This window comes from Mesoplodon densirostris, chromosome 18, assembly GCF_025265405.1.
Source record: "Mesoplodon densirostris isolate mMesDen1 chromosome 18, mMesDen1 primary haplotype, whole genome shotgun sequence".
Classification (NCBI taxonomy): Eukaryota; Metazoa; Chordata; class Mammalia; order Artiodactyla; family Ziphiidae; genus Mesoplodon; species Mesoplodon densirostris.
In genome coordinates, this window is record NC_082678.1 from 3886985 (window position 1) to 3905705 (window position 18721).

The 18721-nt window shown below is 60.1% G+C and overlaps 1 protein-coding gene across 7 annotated transcripts; it reads right to left on the bottom strand.

Annotated features, from left to right (window-relative positions):
- Window positions 1–1051: 1051 nt before the first annotated feature.
- On the bottom strand, window positions 1052–18703 carry TBKBP1 (TBK1 binding protein 1). Of its 7 annotated transcripts, none has more exons than XM_060081485.1 (11): window positions 18666–18703; window positions 17004–17109; window positions 16126–16385; window positions 15595–15717; window positions 15256–15360; window positions 14034–14214; window positions 13253–13425; window positions 12994–13055; window positions 4422–4540; window positions 3475–4202; window positions 1052–2445 (listed from the first exon to the last, which is right to left on the bottom strand). In XM_060081485.1, the coding sequence occupies exons 3-11, from the start codon at window positions 16348–16350 to the stop codon at window positions 2317–2319; spliced, it is 1845 nt and encodes a 614-aa protein (XP_059937468.1). In that variant the 5' UTR covers window positions 16351–16385; window positions 17004–17109; window positions 18666–18703; the 3' UTR covers window positions 1052–2316. The 7 variants fall into 7 exon arrangements, with proteins under 7 accessions (XP_059937468.1, XP_059937467.1, XP_059937469.1 ...); XM_060081484.1 differs by having other exon boundaries at window positions 16997–17109; XM_060081486.1 differs by lacking the exon at window positions 18666–18703 and adding an exon at window positions 18290–18341.
- Window positions 18704–18721: the final 18 nt, after the last annotated feature.

Here is an 18721-nt window from a genome sequence, read left to right on the forward strand (position 1 = left end):
GAAAAAACCAGGGGAACCCATGTGCCAGAGGTTCCGGAAGCTTCTTTCCCAGGGCTTGTGAGAAACCATGTCCCATAGGGATGTCTGTTCTCACCTTCCCTGGCATGCAGGACTCAGTTGCAGATGGAATCCAGGTTGGATAGACTTTTAGAGGCCAGCTATAGTTGCCAACTGCAACAGAAGAGCAGGGGAGGCTGGGACGTCTCCCCATGGGGGTCTGCACCTTGGCACTGAATGGAAAGGGATGTTGGCCCTGGGTCTGGAGCTGAACCTTGGGCCTTCAATGAGCAACTGCCCCTGCCTTTTGTTTTTAAGTGAATCCTTGGCCAAAAGGGTCACGTGGAAATGAAAGGCAACCAGAGTTGATGAATAAGTAACTCAGGCCCTTTCTGCAGACAAGAGGGCACAGCCCCAGCTGAGGCAGAAGTCATGGGTTCACGACCTGGCTCTGACCTCCCAGGCTATGGGACTTTTCAAGGCAGCTGCTGAGCCTGGAGCCCAGCCCCTCCCTGCTCTCTGACCCATAAGGACATAGATCCAAATGTTCCTTCCTCTTTGAGGCCCCAGTCTGGTTCATGGCGCAAGAAATCATTTGATGAAAAAATCGTGCTACTGATAAATGAATCCCCAGGCTACAGAACCTCTACCTGCCAGACCTGCTGGGAGGGAAAATTCATGAGTCCCTGACATCTGCTCAGGGCTGGTCACGAAGACACCCTCTGCTGCTCCCTACCTGTTCCAGATAAAGTCCACGTCACAAGTCACCTGTAGCCACTCACATGCCTGCATCTCCAGAATCACCTTGGAACATGGGTGCCCCGTGCATCCCCTAATTGCCCAATGCCCACCCTCCCATGGTTGTGGTTACTTGAGACAGTTTCCAAGACCTTCCGCTACAAGGGTTTCCTCCCCACCACAGCCACAGAGGGCACAGACCAAGGCGCAGATGGAACAGGTAAGTTTTATTCGGACTTTCAACTTGTTCAGGGAGCTCAGGGGCCCCACTCCCCTCTCCAGTCCCCCTCCCCCATTCCCCCTCCCTGGGGGGACACTCAAGGTACAAGGCCATGTGTCTCTGGAGTCCTCAGCCCCTTCCCTGCCCCCCACACCCCCTCACCCCCCTGCACTGAGGAGGCGGGGAGGAGTGTGAGGAGGTGGGGGACCTGGAAGAGTTGGATCAGAATGGTACATGCACTGACAGTGGCGTGCACTGCCCGCACCGGGCTGGGACCCGGGAGGGGCTTGCAGTGGAGGGGGGCGGACTCGTCGTGGGGCGGCAGGCTCTTGCCATAGCAAGCTCCACACCTCAGCCCTGGGGACCCCCTGGCCTCCTGCTTACCCGTCCTTCTGAGGGTTCGACTCTGAGGTAGATTTCACAGAGGGAATGTGGGTCGCTGGGGTGTGGGAAAGGGGTTAGCTCTTTGAAGTTGATCTCCACAGCACCCTGGGCCCATCCTCAGGTTCTGGACTGGGAGGCGGGGCTGATGACACCCACCCAGCTAACAGAGGCTGAGTCACACCCGGGCTCCAGGGCACCTGTGGTGTCGGGGCTTGAGTGGGGTCAGGGTGGAGGGAAGCATCTGCCTTAACAATCTGTGCCTTGGTGCTGGGGGCTCCAGGAGGAGGGCATGGGCCTGGGAGGCTGGCACAGATAGTTCCCTAGCCTGAGGGTCATGGCGCCTCAGGGCAGCCTCTTTAGGCTGGATGTTCGCAGTCCTCCAGGGTCCTCCCTCTCCTCTCCCACCCTCCATATTCCCCAGGGTGGGCAGAGGGGGAGAACAGGGTTGGCCTGCAGGGAACGGCGAGTCCCGACCTGGCCATGGGATGGAGGAACTGGCGTCAGTGTGCAGGGAAGGCTCTGAGACCCCACAGGGAGGCATTCCCCGGACAGAGCACAGCCTGAGAAAGATGGACATCTGGGGAGGTGCTAGGGGAGCTCCTGGAGTCTTCTGATACCCTCCCCTCCCCCAGGCCCAAGCACTAGACACCTTCTTGGATCCAACTGTTTGAAAACAGAAAGGCAGAGGGAGAGGCTGGGTGGGATATGCCCCTTCCCACCCCAGCCCTGATCCCCACCTCCCCAGCAGAAGCCAGGGAGCTGGGGAGAGCCTCAGCTGACCTCCTGGGAAAAGCCAGGGCTGAGTGGTGCCTGGACCAGGGAAGATGGCACACACGTTGACTCGGTAGCTAGTGGAGGTATCTGGGGGTCGCAAGGGGCAGGGGCCCCCTACGAGATTCATGCAGCATTCAAAGTGAGTGAGAGTTTGGGGGTGATGGGAGAAGGTGGAGAAACAGCCAGTGGGTGGGGGAGGCACCCTAGATCTTGCTGTTCTCCAGGTGAGAGTCAATGTGTTTGATGAGGGCATCATCGGGGTACCCGACAGGGAAACCCAGTTGGCAGAGGGGGCAGCTGCGGATATCAGAGCCCACTGTCTCCATCAGCAGCTGTGGGGAGAGAAGGGGCTCATTTAGGGTCCACAACCCTCCCTCATGGTCCCCACATCCCAGCCTGCCCTTTCCTGGGACCCGAGGCAGGGACGGCTGCAGCATGCAGGAGGCATCTGGGCACCCCTTCTCCTGCACCACCCCCTTCCCTGACCACCTTCTACCAGTTCAGCATCCACTGCCCCGACCCCGGGCATAGTGTCCCCAGGAGGTGTGAATGGGGAGGTGGGTATACTCAGCCTCCCAAGGCATCTGCGGTAATGAGGGAAGCCAAGACCCAGATATGCCCTCAGACTGACTAAGACACAGCTCTCAGATAACTCAAAGCAATGGATAATCCTAAACAATGTACAACCCAAAAATAATTTTCTGTCTGGCTTTGGAATATATTTTGGTCCTTTCAGGTGGCAAGAGCTGGCTCTGACATCCAGGAAACTCATTATTTCAGTGAAACGATACAGCCGTGAGATAGGGCTGTCTTCCAGGACAGACAGAAAGGGGCAGGGGCTCTGAGGCCTGCTGGACAGAACTGGATGAGCAGGCCTGTCCCTGTCCGGAACCAAGACCCATGGTATCAGCATAGCCTCCATCACCAAGTAATAGCAGGTGTTTACTACTGAGCCAGGCACTGTGCAAGAGTGCTCTGGGCTCACTGCCTCCCTCTTAAGAACTCTCTAATGGAATGAGAGAATAAATCATTGACCTCATTTTTGCAGATGAGAAAACTGAAGGCCAAGAAGATAAGTAACTTGCCGGAGGTCCCAAAGCGACTAAGTGGTGGAATCCAGAATCAAAGCCAGGACGGTCACTCTAAAGACCCGGGCCTTTAACCGTGAAACTGAACAAGTTCTAATGGTGCGGGCCCCAATTCAGGCCAACAAAAGGCCACTGGAGAGAGAGGGGTTGCTGCGCCCCGGGGGAAAGGGGCGGTAACAAAGGAAGGGAGCCCCGCCCATCAACCGGGCGTGAAGAGGGCGGCACCCCCCGCCCCCCGCCGGGTCTGAGGCACTTGCGCACGTGCCCACTCACGTTGATGGACGGCCAGGACTGCGCGTGCTCGGCGTGGGTGTAGGCGGTGGCGGCGGGCGACTCCGGGATGGGGAAGCCAGCGCAGAACGAGGCGCAGCGGATGGCGCCAGCCTCCGGGCTGGGCGGGCTGGCGGGCACGGCCCACTCCTCCTCCTCCGACGGCTGATTCTCGAAGCGCAGGCGGATGCCCTCGAAGGCGCGCCGTGGGCTGAGGGGCCGGCCGGGGCCGTAGAGCTCGCTGCCGTAGGCCCGCGGCTTGGGCAGCGTGGCCGCCTCGGCCTGCAGCCAGGACGGGGAGGCGCCCGCGTAGCCCGCGCCCTCCGCCATCTCCGAGTAGCTGCGCCGGCCCTGGAAGCCGGCCTTCACGTGGTGGCTGGGCGGCTTGGCGTAGGCTCGCTCGGCCAGTGTCCTCTCCCCGGGCGGCGGGGGTGGTGGGGGCCGGGGCTGCGGGGCCGGGCAGGCGGGAGGCCCTGGGGAGCGGCACTGCGGGCTGGGGGACTGGCACGGCGGCGGCACCGGCGAGCGGCGCTGCGGGACGGGCGACGGGCAGGAGGGCGAGGCCGGCGAGCGGTGCTGCTGGGGCGAAGGGCAGGGGGGCCCGGGAGAGCGGCGCTGCGGGACGGGGGACTGGCACGGGGGGCAAGGGGGCGCCGCTCGGGCCGGCGGGGAGTGCGAGGGACACTGGGGGGCCGGGGAGTGGCGCTGCGACAGTGGCGAGTGCCTCTGGCCTAGAAGAGAAGCGGGACAGTGGTGGGGAGAGACGACGTCAGAACTGGGGAGACAGGGCTTTGCCGGCGACCAGTGCCCACCCACTCTCCTCCGAACGCGAGTGGAAAAGGCCTGGCCACGGGGGAAGGAAGTGAAGGGTGGTCCCCGGACGCAGGACGGCGGCCATAGCTAGCCCCGCCTTCCGGGTCCAGCTCCAGGCCTCCCCTGCCCCATCTCACCGCCACTCCGAGCCTGCTCCTGCAGCAGAGTCCTCAAGATCCTCCCCTGCAGGGAACTCAACTCGCGAAGCCGGCCCAGCTCCTCGGTCAGCTCCGTGTAAGCCAGCGCCAAATTCACCCTGAAGGACACCCAGTCACCCAGGTCAAGGCTTGACCCCAGCCTGCCCTGACCCTGAGGGCAGAGGGCAGGGAGTGGGGGAGAGGAGAAGGGAAGTGGGTTTCCTGCCACAGCTGTGGAGAACTGCCTCTGCCGCAGCATCTGGCCCTCCCCTCCCCTCCCAGGCCCTCCTAGCCCCGCTGCTGAAATTCTCTCGGGCTTTAAGGGCCACCTCAAACGGAACCTCTTCCAGGGAGCCCGACCCCGACCCCGAACCTTACCTTGGGCTAGGGCAGTGGTTCCCAGACTATGGGCTGGGGACAGAGAGCGCAGTGATTTCAAGGGATCCCTGAAACTGTGTATTCACTGAGCATTGTCTGTGGCCTGAACACACCTCATACAGGTATGTGTGAACGTTTTTCTAATCTGTGCAGAAGCTGTGGTGACAAAACAGATTCATCAAAAAGCTGCACTGAATTTATAGTAGGTTTTGTCCCTGTGAATTTTCTCAAAGAGCTCATGGTAATAGTTTAAGTGCAATCTGTGTATTGGGGGCAGGGGATGCCTGAGGAGTCCTCACCTTTGAAAGATGAGGGATCACTGCTCACAGCCTATGAAGAGCCCCATTCCATAAGTGAAGACATGGCCTTGTAGCTTGGCAGAGGTGCCAACTGATAAACTTGAACCCAAGTCTGCCTGTTTCCAGGTCCACTGCTCTTGCTTCCACGTCAAAGCTGCCTCTGAGCTCGATTCAGCCTTGCAACTCCCAGGGTCATCAGGGAACCCTTTACATGGAGCTGTTGCGCACCGAACACCTCCAGGGGGCGCCACTCACATTAAGCACCTAACAAAAGTTGCCTTGTTCTGGAACTTCACTGGGAGTTCCTCAAAGTTGGGGTCTATATCACTGTATTCGTATTCCCAGCATCTGGTTCAGGGTCTGGTACCCAGGAGCTGTTCAGTAAGTGACTAATGAATTGAGCCTCTCTATCCATTTTTCTCTCTTCCCTTTTCTTCCTCGCACTTCGTGCTCAGGCCTCCTGGGCACCCACCCTCATGGAGCTGGAAGAGACTTAGCAAAGACTTCAACCACTTCCTTTTCTCTTCCTTTCTCTTTGGGTCCCTGTGACCCAGAATCACTGAAGGTTATCATTCTCAGCATTGCCCCTCCCCTCTCTCCCACCCCAGCCTGCACACCTCCAAGGAGCCTGTCCTGATGTCACATGAGGCTCTGCCATGGCCTTGGGTCACTGCTTTCCTCTCTGATCTGGGGTTGGACCGATCCTGGGAAGCAGGGGATTTTGTTTCCTCAGATCTTGCCCCCTCAATCCAGAAGGGACTCTGGAACTTTGTGGAAGTTGGAGCTGGAGGGAAGTGGCAGGCAGAAGCTTGGCCAGCCCAGAGGGATTTCCTCACAGGGGAGGCCCTCTTGCCCCAGTAGCTGAAGGGCCCTGGGCAGCAAGGAGAGGAGGGTGGAGGGAGTTCTCCAGACCCTGAGGGCCCTGTCCTCATCCCATGGTAATGGACGTGTGAGAGAAGATGTATGTGAATGGGAGGGAATGAAGGGAGGTGTGAGACCACTGTGGTGGGTGTGAGGAACAGGGTGAGAGAGTGTGTGTGTGTGCGCGTGTGACCCCAGAGAAAAGGAGGGGAAGTCGTGAGGTTAGGGCTTCAGAGGGCAGGAAAAGCCGAGGTGCAGAGGGTAGATGATGACTGAACCCCCTCGCTCTCCACTCACTGGCGGGCTCTCTCGCGCGCGCTCTTCCTAATCCTGGGGCAGAGCTGGGTGGAAGGGGGAGCCCCTCCCACAACAAAGCTATTTTTAACCCTTTTGGACCAAAGCCAAATTCTTGCAAATAGGCTGGGATCCTGGGGGACAAGCCCACTTCTAAAGGCGGGAGAGTGCCCTCTACCAGTCTGACGGTGGACAGGGATGGACAGGAGCAGAGAGGACGGAGTCCTTCTGGGAGCCCTGGCCAAGGTGCTGCAGCCTCTATCCCACCACATCTCAGCCGTCGTGTGTCCTGTGTTCCCCCACCCTCTTCTTCAGCGTGGGTCTGTGGGAAGAAATGGCATTGCCCTCATCAGACTGGGAGGCCAGTCTGTGTCCCACATTAAATTGGGGACTTCCCAGTGGGAGGCTCCCCTCTTCAAACCGAGGGAATCTGAGGGCAGGAGCTGCGTCTCCCCCGCTCAGACTGGGGGCTTTTGGAGGATCATGCTAGCCCCTCAGTGGTGGGGGCAGGAGGGAGCCCTGGGCAGGGCACTGATGGAACATCCCCTCTGACCGAGCAACCACAGTTTCTCTCCCTGTCCGCCTTCACTGCTGTATCTCAGGTGACAGATACAGGTTGTCGCCTTCACACCCTGCCTTAGAGATCTCACCTGCCACACTCAGTTGCCAGGCCCCATCTCTCCTCGCTTGCCTTCCTCCCCATGTCAGGAGCTACCCCAGTTTCCACCGCCCAGCTCCTGGCACCCTCCTCGCAGCAAAACAGGGCAAGAGGAAATGGAAGGGAGAAGCCCGGAATGCCCAGCCCCTCTTCCAGCTCTGACCCTGTGTCCTCCTGGAGCTCCAGGCAACCCTTGCAACGACCTCTGAGACCCTGGGCAAGGTGGGGGGACCCGACCTTCTGATGCCCCGTGGCCCTGTGGGACCTCCCCCTTCATCGGGCGTCTCTTGGTCTCTTCCCACCTCAAGATGCGCAGGCCCAGGCTGCTAAATGCTCTAACAACCTGAATGACTCACATTAGAAAACACTGCCAATTCAGTGGAAAAAAATCTCAACTTCACAACACAACCAAGAGCTGCACACGTGCACCTGAATACACCGTCCACTTCCTGGCCCACACCTGAGTGCTATTTTCCACCATCACGGCTGTCTGGGAAGGATGGGTCAGGTGAACGGCAGCAGACGGCTGCATTTGGGTGCTTCCTCATTGCTTAAATTGTGGGGGAAAATCCTGTCTGAGTCTCTCAGAACTTGGGAAGGACTCAGGGAGAAAAGAATCATAAATAATTCGTATGAGCCCTTATGGGCCAGGCATTGTGCTAAGAATTTAATCTTCACAACAACCCTGCAGTGTTACCACTCTTATTATCTCCATCTTAACAGATGAGAAAAGTGAAGCTTACGGAGGTTAAGTCACTTGACCAAAGCCAAAAAGCCCAGTAATAGTGGAGTTGCTGGAATGGGAGCTCCCGTCTCCTGGACTCCGAAGTCGAGGCTACTGACCGCTAAGCTATCTACTGCTGCCTTCCAAAAGGATCAGGGAAGGGGGGAAAGGAGAGGTGGGAAGGCAGCAGAAGGCAAAGATGAGGAGGAGGAGGAAGAGGCTGGGGACCTGCAAAGTGGCCTGGGAGCCCTGAGCATCACCAGCCCTGCCCTGGGAGGGGAGAGGAAGGCGCTAGGCACGTGTGGAAGTGGAAGGACAGAGTTTATATTAAGAGGCCGGGTCAAGGTCACAGAGCAATGGTGGCACAGAGCAGGGATTCAAGCAGGCTGTTGGCACCTCAGCCTCCTGAGCTGGCACCTTCGGAAGAGCCAGAGTGCAAATGGCCGCGTTGGCAGGAAGGAGGGCTCCCACCCCTGCAAACCCTTCCACCTCGGCTGACTTATCCTTTCATTCATTCTTTACGCGAATAATTGAGGGAGCTCAAAAATTCATCTGGAAACAATCATCTTCACTGTTATTGACAAAGCAACTGAGATGAGAAAGGTTAGAGACCTAAGCGTCGGCCTCTAGAAAAGGCCTCTTTCTGCCCCGAACCAGCTGGGAGACACGTGGGCTTCCGAGCGCAGTGTCTTCCCCAGGGAGGTCCACTTGGGTGCCCTGTGCTGCGCCAGAGCCTCCGTGCGGATGCGGATTTGGATGCGGACACAGATGCGACAGGGTCGAAATTCAGACCAGCACTGGGTCATGGGATTAGAACTAGGCATGGATGGGCTCAAGGTCAGGATTAAGGCTGGGGTCGGGGTCAGATGAGTTCATTTTCAGTCAGGATTGTAGATGGAGCTGGGGGCAGGATGAGGGATAGGGTTACAGGGAGGGAGGGGATCAGTATTAGGGTTAGGACTGGGGTAAGGATCGGAGCTGGTCCTGTGGTCAGAATCCCCGGCTGACAGAATCAGCAGGAAAACAGAAACTCGGCATCCCCACCCCCACCATCCTTGCCCACAGCTGCCCCCTGCTGCCCCCAGCCACCTCACCCCCGCGGGGGAATGGAGGGACCCAACTTTCCACCACCCACAGGCACACCCAGCATTAGTCTTCCCACCCGGCCCGACCCTCAGGGAGGGGACCACAGGCACCGGGCCGTGGAGGGACTTGAGGTTGCGGGCGGGGGGGAGGAGGAAGTCGCATGCAACAACCCAGCGCTCCACCACTTCCTTTCAGGCGCCTTGAGCCCCTACACTCTCCTCGGCCAGCTATGACTTGCGGTCCACAGAGCCCAGCTCTTCATGGCAGCCCCTGCCATGCTTCCAGCTCAGCCAGATGTTCTGTGTGTCTAGAAAGCCTCCCTAGATACAACCAAACCGAGAGGCTCACAGCAGGGCTAGGGACCAGAGTCCCCATTTCGGTTGGGGGGGCCCACACATCCCAATTTGCCCAGGGCTGTCCTGGTTCACAGGAGTCACCGGGCATAAGTATTAATAGGGCCCCCTTTCACTTTTAAAAATGATCAGGTTTAGTCAACAAATCATCTGGCTGCCCCTCATATAAGGGCCTCCTACTTGGATGAGAATGTGAACCAGAAAACCACCACAGAGGTACCGTCACCCCATCTGCTCAGGACCTGTTTGGGATTTGCACTTAACTTCTCTGATTACTTCTTTGTAGCCTTGGTTTGCTCAGCTGTAAAAGGGGACACTACCGTCACATTTTGGTGAGAATCAAATGAGATTTTGTAGGTAAACTGCCGCGCACAGTGTCTGCTGTGGATGAAGACTCAGGGAAGCGCCCAGGAGACAGGTGGAGAAAGGGGGAAACCAGTTTTGATCCTTTTCTGGAGATACCAGCTCGGTGAGTTTGGTTTGAATGAGGGGAGGATGTGGAGTTCCCCATCGAGGGAGAGAGGGTGGGTAAGAGCTGCTCTCTGCCGCCCTGGCAGGGAAAGGGTCAGAGACAGTTCAAAGCCCACCAACCCCTCAGACCACAATTAGGTGGGCGAGGTGGGCCCCAACTTCAGAACCCCTCCCCACCCTTGGGGAGCCCCGAGGCTGCAAGTGCTCAGGGCTTAATTCCTGTGGGCCGGGTACCCAGGCTGAAGGAAATTTGAAAGAAAGGAAGTAGGGAGGGTGAGAAGCGTGAAGGGGGAGGCCCTGGGCCCGCTGGTTCTGGGGCATGAGACTAAGCTCAGGGTACATGGGGGTCTCCGACTTCCGTCCTGACCCCCCCCACTCTGCCCTTGACCTCTGTGCAGAGTTTCCATCCTCTCTCTCCGAGTTCACACTTCTCCCCCACCACTAACCGCAGCCCACGCAGAGGCTTGTGGGTGGAGAGAGGGGTGGGGGGTGGGCGGAAAAGCACCCAGGCTGCAACACGGAGCCCCCCACGTTGGGGAGAAAGGCCTCTAGTCCCCCCCTCATCACTCATACCGAATCCCCATCTTCTCACAGGGTGCTCCCCTCATGGATGAACCCCCTCCCTCACTGGCCCTCATTCCCCTCACTGAGCCCCCTCAAGGAGCCCCCTCTCCACAATCTCCCTTCCACCCTCAGGGCTGGCCACACCCTCAGGAAGGCCGCACTCAGGACCTGTGACCCCGAGTGGGGCCCAGAGGGAAGGAGGCCATGGGTTCTGCACCTCTCACTTGGCTGGGACCCTCCCGGGGTCCTCAGGTCCCTGCACATCCTCAGGAGCAGGTGGTCTCCACTCCTACCTCCTCCTTCATTATTGCCTTTGGCCCCCGAGTCACCCTCAGCGGCTCTTCCTCTGGGGCAATTTGTCCCCCTGGGCACCGACCACCAGATGCTGGGCTGACCAAACGGCAGGGCAATCTTGGCCGGAGGTCAGACCTGGAGGGTGGCAGTCTGGTCTGGGCGCCCATTTTCAGAGGAACATTGATGACCTGGACGTGTGAGCCAGGGGCTGGGGTGGGAGGGACTGGAAGCCCTGGGGCTGGGGCTGCCTCCCAGGACTGCCCCCTCGGCACCTGGGGGACTCACTGAGGGGAGTTAATAGAGGCGGCGGCCGTACGGGGGAGGGCGTGTGAACAGCCAGGACTCCCGCGGGGGAACTGGCCACCTGGAGGCATCCACACTGAGACGGGGGAGCACCTCTCGGGGGTGCACGGGGTTCCCACAGGGGACTCGGCTGGACTCAGGAGCCTCTGTGGCTCCCTCTTTAGCCTTCACACCTCCATCTGGATAATCCACCCCTGCAATCCTCTCCTAGGAAGGTCCACCTGTAAAATTCCCACTAGCCTGGAGGCTTAGGCAGAAGTAGAAGAAAAAGGAGGGGCTGGTGGGGGAAAAGGAGCTGAGAGCAGGTGACTGAGGCCTCCTCAGGTGGGAGGACGGGGAGGGAGCCCTCGGGAAGCGGCTTATTACCAAAAGGAGCTGAGTTTATAAGAAAATAAAACTACCGGGGGAGTGAGGACTTCCTCTGAGAATTAACTCTTGCCGAGCTGAGGCTGTCCAGAGATGCTTGGCCTGAAAGGAAGTGTGAAGCTGGGCAGGCAGGGCCCAGCTGGCTCTAGGGGTAGACGTCCAGGAGGCCCTGATGCAGAGCCCAAGCCGTGGAGACCGAGGGGAGGAGCTGGAGGCCACCTATGGTAGGACCAGCCGCAGAGCAGAGCCCGGCTCCCTCTGGCCAAAGGGACAGGGTCGGGGTGGGGGTGCCTTGGGGTGCGAAGGGAAAGGGGCTGTCCGGGCCCGAATTAGTGGCGTAGACGATACGACCTCCAAAAGCATCTGCGGGAGGGGTTCTCTTCCCCTCACTCGCTCACGTGGCCCCTCGGCACCCCCCGCTCTCTGCCTCCCCCACATCACCTTCTGCCACTTCTCCCAGCAACGACGGACCTCTGAGCCCACGAGGGAAACCTGGGGCCAGCGAGGTGAAGTGGGCAAAGCTAAGCCATTTGGCATCCCAGGAGGGGTCCCTGAGATTCGAAACCTGGCTGTTCGGACTCCAGCCAAAAAAAATCCTCTCTCTGGGTTCAACCAATTGAGGGAGGCTTCACTGCTGGTCTCCTAAGAGGGAGTTGGATCCAGTGAACCGTAAAGGGCCCCACGGTGTGACTTTAGGGGCAAGCTAGGATTCTAGAACGTACGTGTGTGTGTGTGTGTGTGTGTGCGCGTGCGCGTGCGTGTGTGTGTGTGCGCGCGCGCGCTTTCCGGGCCTAGGCACACGGGCTAGGATGGACCCTGAGCCCCAGCCACAAGCTAGGGTGGACCCTCTCTGCAGAGGCCCCAACAGCTGAGGGGTCCCGCCCATCAGGCCCACACACTGGGTTCTCACTCCCCAGCTATCGCAGCCCCACCCAGGCCGCGGAGGGAGGCGAGAGGTACCCCCAACCGGCCAGGAGCCGGGAGGAAGGTGAGGAGGGAACCTGATGGGAGGAGGACCGGGGGGTCCTGGAGCCGGGTGTGTGGTGTGGTGCAGGGTTCGCTCCTGCCCTTGCTGGGCCTCTGATCAGAGGCCTTCCCCTCTGATGAAAGTAGGGAGTCTGTGCCACACGTCTCATCTTAGGGGAGAAGGCTTAGGCGGAAGGAGGTTTGTGCTCTATTTCTCAGAAAGTGGGAGAGGACGAGTTCGGGTGCGGATGTGAAAGGCACCAGGCTCGCTGCTGCCAGGCTGCGCTCGCCCTCGCCCTGGCTGCCCAGTGCTTGCTGCCCCGGAGGCCCCGCTCCTAGGCTCCACCCTGACAAAGCTCCCTCCCCACCCATTGCTGCCTCTCCCTAATGGCAGCATCTCCAAGGGACACCCCAGCATAATACGTTCTACTTCCCTGCATGCTGCTGCATGAACTCAAGGAAACCCATCCTCTCCTAAGTCTTAGCTTTCTCTCTCCTGAGATAGGAGCCGAGGCACCACAAATGCTCAAAGAGACCATCTCCTTCCTCCTTGTCAGGGAGGAGAGGGTTAACCCAAGTGGCTGGGCCTTGTTACTGGGATAGAAAATGGGCTCCAGAGAGGCCCCCAAACTCACCAGGAGACACTGAACATAGCAGCAAAGCTGCTGAGGAAGTCTCTCTCAACACTTGACACCTCGAGAAGACAGAGGCCTGGGTGCCAGAGGAAAGCAAAGGGAACCTCCCAGAACCTGAGCACCTCCAGAAGCGCGCCTCCTTCCTGTGACGGGCACGGAGCCACACAAGCAACCCAAACCTCACAGTCCCGACAGCGACAGCGTGGAAGAGAGGTCCCCCCAACACTGTGGAGGGGGAGGAGAGGATCAACGGGGGAACCTAGAAATGCCATCCCCGGGGGCACAGAGGTTAAGAAGAAGAGGATCACAGAGCGACTTACTGATCATCCCCAATTCTTTTCACCCACGCCATGTCACGCTCGGACTGGTTGGAGGCCAGATCCTAAGGGAAAGATCGAGCAGTCAGCCCCAACCTCACCTTGCCTGAACTTCCCTTCTTTACCATTCCCAGGGCTGGTCTGTACTCAGTGAGGAAGTCCCAGACCTCTAAAGTCGTTTCCAGCAGCCCCCAGACCTTCAAGGAGCTCTGCAGGTGCCAGAGCAGGGACCCCAGGTCAGCGCCCCCCCCCCCATTTGTACCTGGGCCCGTGTCTCCTGCAGCTGCTTCAGCTCCCCCTGCAGCCGCTCACACTCGGCCTGGAGCTGCTCCTCCCGAAGCTGAGCCCCCCGGGCCTCCCCCTGGGCAGCCTCCAGAGCCTCTTCTAGCTGCTGCCGCTCCAGCTCACTCATACTCGGCGCGGGGCCTGGCCAGCCTGCCGGTAGAGGAAAGGACAATGTCAGGCTGGAACCAGCTGCTGGACACCCTCCACCCGCTCCCCGATCAATACAAAGTGAAACAGGTGAGAACTGCAGCAGGAAGGATCCAGGAGAGACATCCAGAGGGTAGAGATCCCAGGATGAGAGAGAGACCTCTACTGAGGGCAGAGGGGAACGATGGGCTGAGCTGCTTTTTCTAATCTTTCTGGAGGCCAGGGGAGAAATAAGACGGGCTCTGGAAGGGTTTCCCCAGACAGACTCAAGTCTGAAAGCATCCTCAGGGGCCTCTCCTAATCACAACGGAAGACAGGCGGAGGGGACTCTGGGTGGGGCCGCCCTCTGCTGGCACATACAGGAATTGCATGGGAGAGCCTGGGAATGAAGGAGTTAAGGGGGGGATGTCAGTGGGAGAAACTGGGGTAATCGTTGATGAGGTGAGGGGACAGTTGGTAAGGAGGGATGAGGTGATTATGGGTGAAGTTTAAGACATTGTAACTGGGTGTTGACTATCAGTCTGAAACACTGGAGGTGTCCAATGGTGTTGAAATGGGGGGCCGGCTTGGGAACTTCAGAGTATGGAAATCAGGGGTGGCTGAGATCTCACCGTGACTCAAGCCAGATCCGCCTCTCAGTGCCAAGTAGTGCAGGTCCAGCTCAGCACAGGGCGGGGCAGGGGCAGGTGGGGGGCTCAGGCTGGGGAAGGCTGCATCCCGGAGGCCTTGTTGCTGCCGCAGCTGCTGCTCCAAACCACAGATCTGCCGCAGGTGGGTCTCCACCAGGGCCCGCTATGGGGGGGAGACAAAGGGGTGAGGATCTGCATCAGGTCAGGGCACCCCTGTGGGCCGCCCAAACCCAGAACTTCTCCATGTCTGGGTATCCATCACCCCCCTAAACTGAGCAGAGACCCCAGGTCACATATCCCAACTCCACTCTCCAAGTGGCCATGAGTCTCCTCTCCCAGCAACTGCAATGCAGATGTTTCTGGCTACTGCCCCTTGCAAGGTCAGAGTTAATGCCTCTTCCTTGTCACTAACACGCAGACACACTTATAAGAACACTCAGCCCCCTGTCCAGACACCCCCCACCCTCAGGAGCATAATAATTTCCGTTTGCATATGTCACTTAACCACTCTGGGCTTCACCTACCTCACCTATAACATGGGGCCAACCACACCTATCTCTTAGGTAAGTTTGTTACGAGGATTAGAATGGGTACATATATATAAAGAGATAAGAATGATGCCTGGCACACAGTGAAGTGCCATGTAAGTGTTTGTGATTGTTAAGTCAAAGCATTTTTTACACAAATGCCCAACAGCTCAGCAATGTTGTTATTACTTGCCCCACTTTTCAGAGGCAGGACAGAGGCTAAGTGACTTGACCCAGCTCACAGCTAGGAGTCGGCAAGAGACCATGCCTCCTGATTCCGACACCTGCCCACCTGCTCACACGCATGGCTATACCCTGACTCAGAATCGCACACAGGCCAAGGCCCATCCCAGCAGCCACGAACACTTTCAGTCACCTCTGCCCTCACCCACACAGCCTTCCAGCTCAGCGCTATAGGCGCAGGGTCAACGCAGCGTGAGCACCAAACATACACACAGATTCACAGTGTTCTACAGGGCTACTCACATAGTCACCTCCTGTCACTGCATGGCCAGGACGTACAGAGTCACTCACAACCTGTATGATACACACAACCCCACTCACCAGGCCAAACGGGCACGCACTCACTCACGGACAGACACGAACACGGTGGGGTGCATTCCACAAGCACACAGCCAAGGTCACACCCTCAAGCACCCGGGCTCCCTGGACCTCACCATCTCCCCCAGCTCCGTCTCCAGGTCACTCTTCTCCACGCAGAGCTTCTCGTAAGCCTGGATCATCTCCCCGAGCTGTTCTTCCTGCTCCTTATTCCTCTGCAACTGGACGGGGCCCGGAGGGGGTGGAGTGCAGCCAGAGTCAGGCCCATCTTGACTTGGGGGCAGAGCAGCACCCTGTGCCTCCCACCCCCACTCCCAGCACCCAGTGGAGGGGAAGGAGGAGCTGCAGCTGGTTCTAGGGAGGACCATGGCCATCTCTGATCAAGGAGATGGAAGGTCGGAGGCTGGGGAGGTTATCAGAAATGGACTGGAGCAAAGAGCTCGGGGAGGGCTCACCTCGTGCTGGAACTGGTTGAGCCGTTGCTGCAGGCTGACTTTCTCCACCTCCAGCAGGGAGCCATCCTTGATTTCATACAAAGAGAAGCCGTGCTCCTCTCCAAAGTCATTGATCAGTGGGTACTGCGGGTGGGGCAGGCCCTCAGAAGAGCTTCAGCCTTGCTGTGTCCCCAGCCCACAACCTGCGTCAGAATCCTCGCCTCTCCCTCCCCACTCCAGTGGGATCTGTACATCCTGATTCCCATGGCCCTGTAGGCGTCTCCCACCAAGCAGATCTTTTTTAGATCCGAGGTCCAGCACCCCAAAGCAGATCCCTCCTGATCCTTTCCTGATTGGTGCTGGGGTCTCCAGGGTTCCCATCCGTCCAGAGCACCACATCCCTCGTGAGGGATCCTCAAGCTCCCAAGAGTCTGTACCCTGACCCCTCTTTTGGATCCCTGGAATCTCTGCCGGATCCCCAGTTCCTGCCACCCCGCAGCCCCCTCCCGTGTCACACACGCAGCCAGACCCCCGTCATCTCCAGGTTCTGACCTTAATCTCGTAGACTTTGAGGCGGCGGCGGAGGGTGGCATTCTCCCTCTCCAGGCCCCCCAGCCGCTCTTTGATGTCTCCGTAGGCCGTGATCAGGGCAAAGTGGGAGGCAGAGCACATGTCCCCCCCGAGCGAGGGGTCTCCAGGGGCATCCAGCCACACCTCACTGGGCCCCAGGGCCTCCTGGGTCAGGATGCTGATGTCATCCTCAAACATGGACTCCATGGCAAGGGCCTGGGCCACGGCCCGCCCTGGGCCTCCTGGGAGAGCAGGAGCAACGAGCAACGGTGGAGAGGGTGGCCCAGAGCTTGTCCCTAATACCCCTGTCCTGGCCTGAGGAGCTCTGCAGCCAGCTGAGATGCAGCCTGGTCCTGCCCCCGTGTCTCACAGCCCCCTCCCAGACCCATCTTCTCTTCTCTGCTGCCTTTGGGGGAAGGAGCTAGGACCAGACGGAGGTGGCGGGGGCGGGGGGAGCAGTGATAAATAGGGACAAGTAAGCGAGGCCAGCAGCAGGGAAGGGCTCCTTCCGGAACCCAGGGGGAACTGTGGACAGGAGAGGGCTGCCTTCCCAGCACACGGGGCCCAGACGGGGCGGCCGCGACTCACTCCTCAGGCCCTTCTCCACCCCAGGCCTCACCTCCCCAAATACCTCTCTCCCAAGCTCCTCATGCCAGGCCTCTGGCACCCCTGGCTCCTCCCTAAGGAAGGCCCAGTGCTTCTGGGAGGGTCAGCCCCACCACTGTCGGAACATCCTCTGCTGGGCCCCCGCCCAACTCCCCGGCTTCCTCCTCTAGGATCCCAGAGTTCAGGAAAAGGAAGTGCTTCCCCCACTCACACCAGCGGCTGTGGCAACCCTCCAGGCCCTCCTCACCCCTGACCTGGGACCCACAGGAAGTCATCGGCTGAGTGTCTGAGGGTACACAGAGGGGAAGGGGGCGCAGGTGGAGAGGGCTGGCAGAGAATTCCGAAGCCCGGCCTGTGTGCCTGCACAGAGGGAAATGGGGAGCCCTGAGAGGGGGCAGGAATGACTCAGGGCTCCCGAAAGAGTAGGCGAGGGGGTGCGTGTGTACTTTTCCTGGCCCTGTTTATGAATGTGTGTCTGTGGTTGGCATGTGTGGGGGGAATGTGTGTCTGTGAATGAGTGTAGGTGTGTCACAGTCAATGAGTGCCTTAGCGGGGCTGCGGGCGGGCGGGGGGGGGGGGGTCGGAGGGAGTGGGGAAGTGGCCAGGAGGCCGTATGTGTTTGTGTGCGCGTGTGTGCACGCGTGCGTGAGCGTGTGTGAAAGGTGGGCACGTTCGAGGCCGTGTGTCACGTGAGGCACTATGGGAATGTCTGAGGTGTGTGCGCGCGCGCCAGAGCGTGTGTGCGCGTAGGAGAGGGGGCTCCCGAGGTGTGAGTTGAGGCGGTGGGGTCCGTGACCTCTCAAAATCGGGCAGCAGGAGCCTGGGGTGAAGAGGGCCCAGGCCCCAACACTGCCCCGCCTTAAGTGCCAGGGAAACGCGTGTGACCGGGTTCGAGTAAGGAGTGTGTGCGCGTATTTGTACGGCTGGCCCCACCTTTAACCCTCTCCTCCCCAGGCCCATCCCCTCTCCCCAAACTCCGCTCGTCCGCGCTCACCACACCCGCCCTGACCCCCGGCTGGCCGGCCACCTTGGGCCCAACCCCACTAGCCGGGGCTCTGGCCCCTTAGCGGCCGCGACCAGTGTTTGCTTCCTCTGCATCCCCCCCTCGGCCCAGCGACCCCGCGCGAGAGCGACAGCAGGCGGATGGGGAGGGGGTGCCTCCTCGGCCCCGGGCCCCTTCTGCGGTCCCTTTAAGAGCCGCCCTTTAAACCCCTTTAGCTCGGCGGACAGAAACTGTCGCCCCTCCCCTCTCAGGGGCCGAGACCAGGCAGCCCCCTCCCCCACTGACGGCCGAGCCCCGGGGCCCCAGTCCGCCGTAGCCGGGCCGGGGAAGGGGCTCCGGAGGCGGTGCGGCCTGAGGAGCGGCGGACGAGGGGGAAAGGGGGAATGCGGGCTGCCGACGCCGGACCCTTCCCCTCCCCGCCACCCTGGGCCAGCTGCGGGCCAACCTCCCGCCCCCTCCTCCGGTCCACCTCGCGACCCACAGGGGCCAGCCCTGGACGCCGTTCCCCTCCCCCCGCCCAGCCCAGCCGGGACTCACAGCTGCTGCCGGTTCCTGCTGGTAATCGCAGCTTACCCCCTCCGCCTGCTCCCTCCCCAGACCGGTGCCCCCACCCCCCTGGCACCGCGCTCTGCTCTCGCCCTGTCGCCGCCGGGTCTCTCCCCACCCCCCACCCCTCCCCCCAACCCCCCTCCCTCGCTCCCGCCCCGCTCCTCCTCCTCCGCCGCCGCCGCCGCCGCCGCTGCCGCCGTCGCCTCCGCCTCCTCCTCTTCCTCCTCCTCCTCCCCCCACCCCGGCTGCTCCGGGTTTCTCCGGCTGGGAAGGCGCCCCGGACCCCGCCGCGGCCACCACCACGTGGCGAGGGGCGGCCGGCCCCCGGCGTGCGGCCCCGCCTGGCAGCGCGCCCGGCGCCCACCAGCTCCCTGCTGCGCGGCCCACGCTCTGCGCCCCTCCCCGACGCCTCCCATCGCA

Excerpts from the sequence above, each read along its gene's own strand:
- TBKBP1 (XM_060081484.1), bottom strand. The coding sequence starts at position 17,024 with ATGACTTCCTGTGGGTCCCAGGTCAGGG. Across the intron at positions 4,203-4,421 it reads GGAGCAGGCTCGGAGTGGCG|GCCAGAGGCACTCGCCACTG; the intron begins GTGAGATGGGGC and ends CTTCTCTTCTAG. Across the intron at positions 2,446-3,474 it reads AGTCCTGGCCGTCCATCAAC|CTGCTGATGGAGACAGTGGG; the intron begins GTGAGTGGGCAC and ends CTCTCCCCACAG.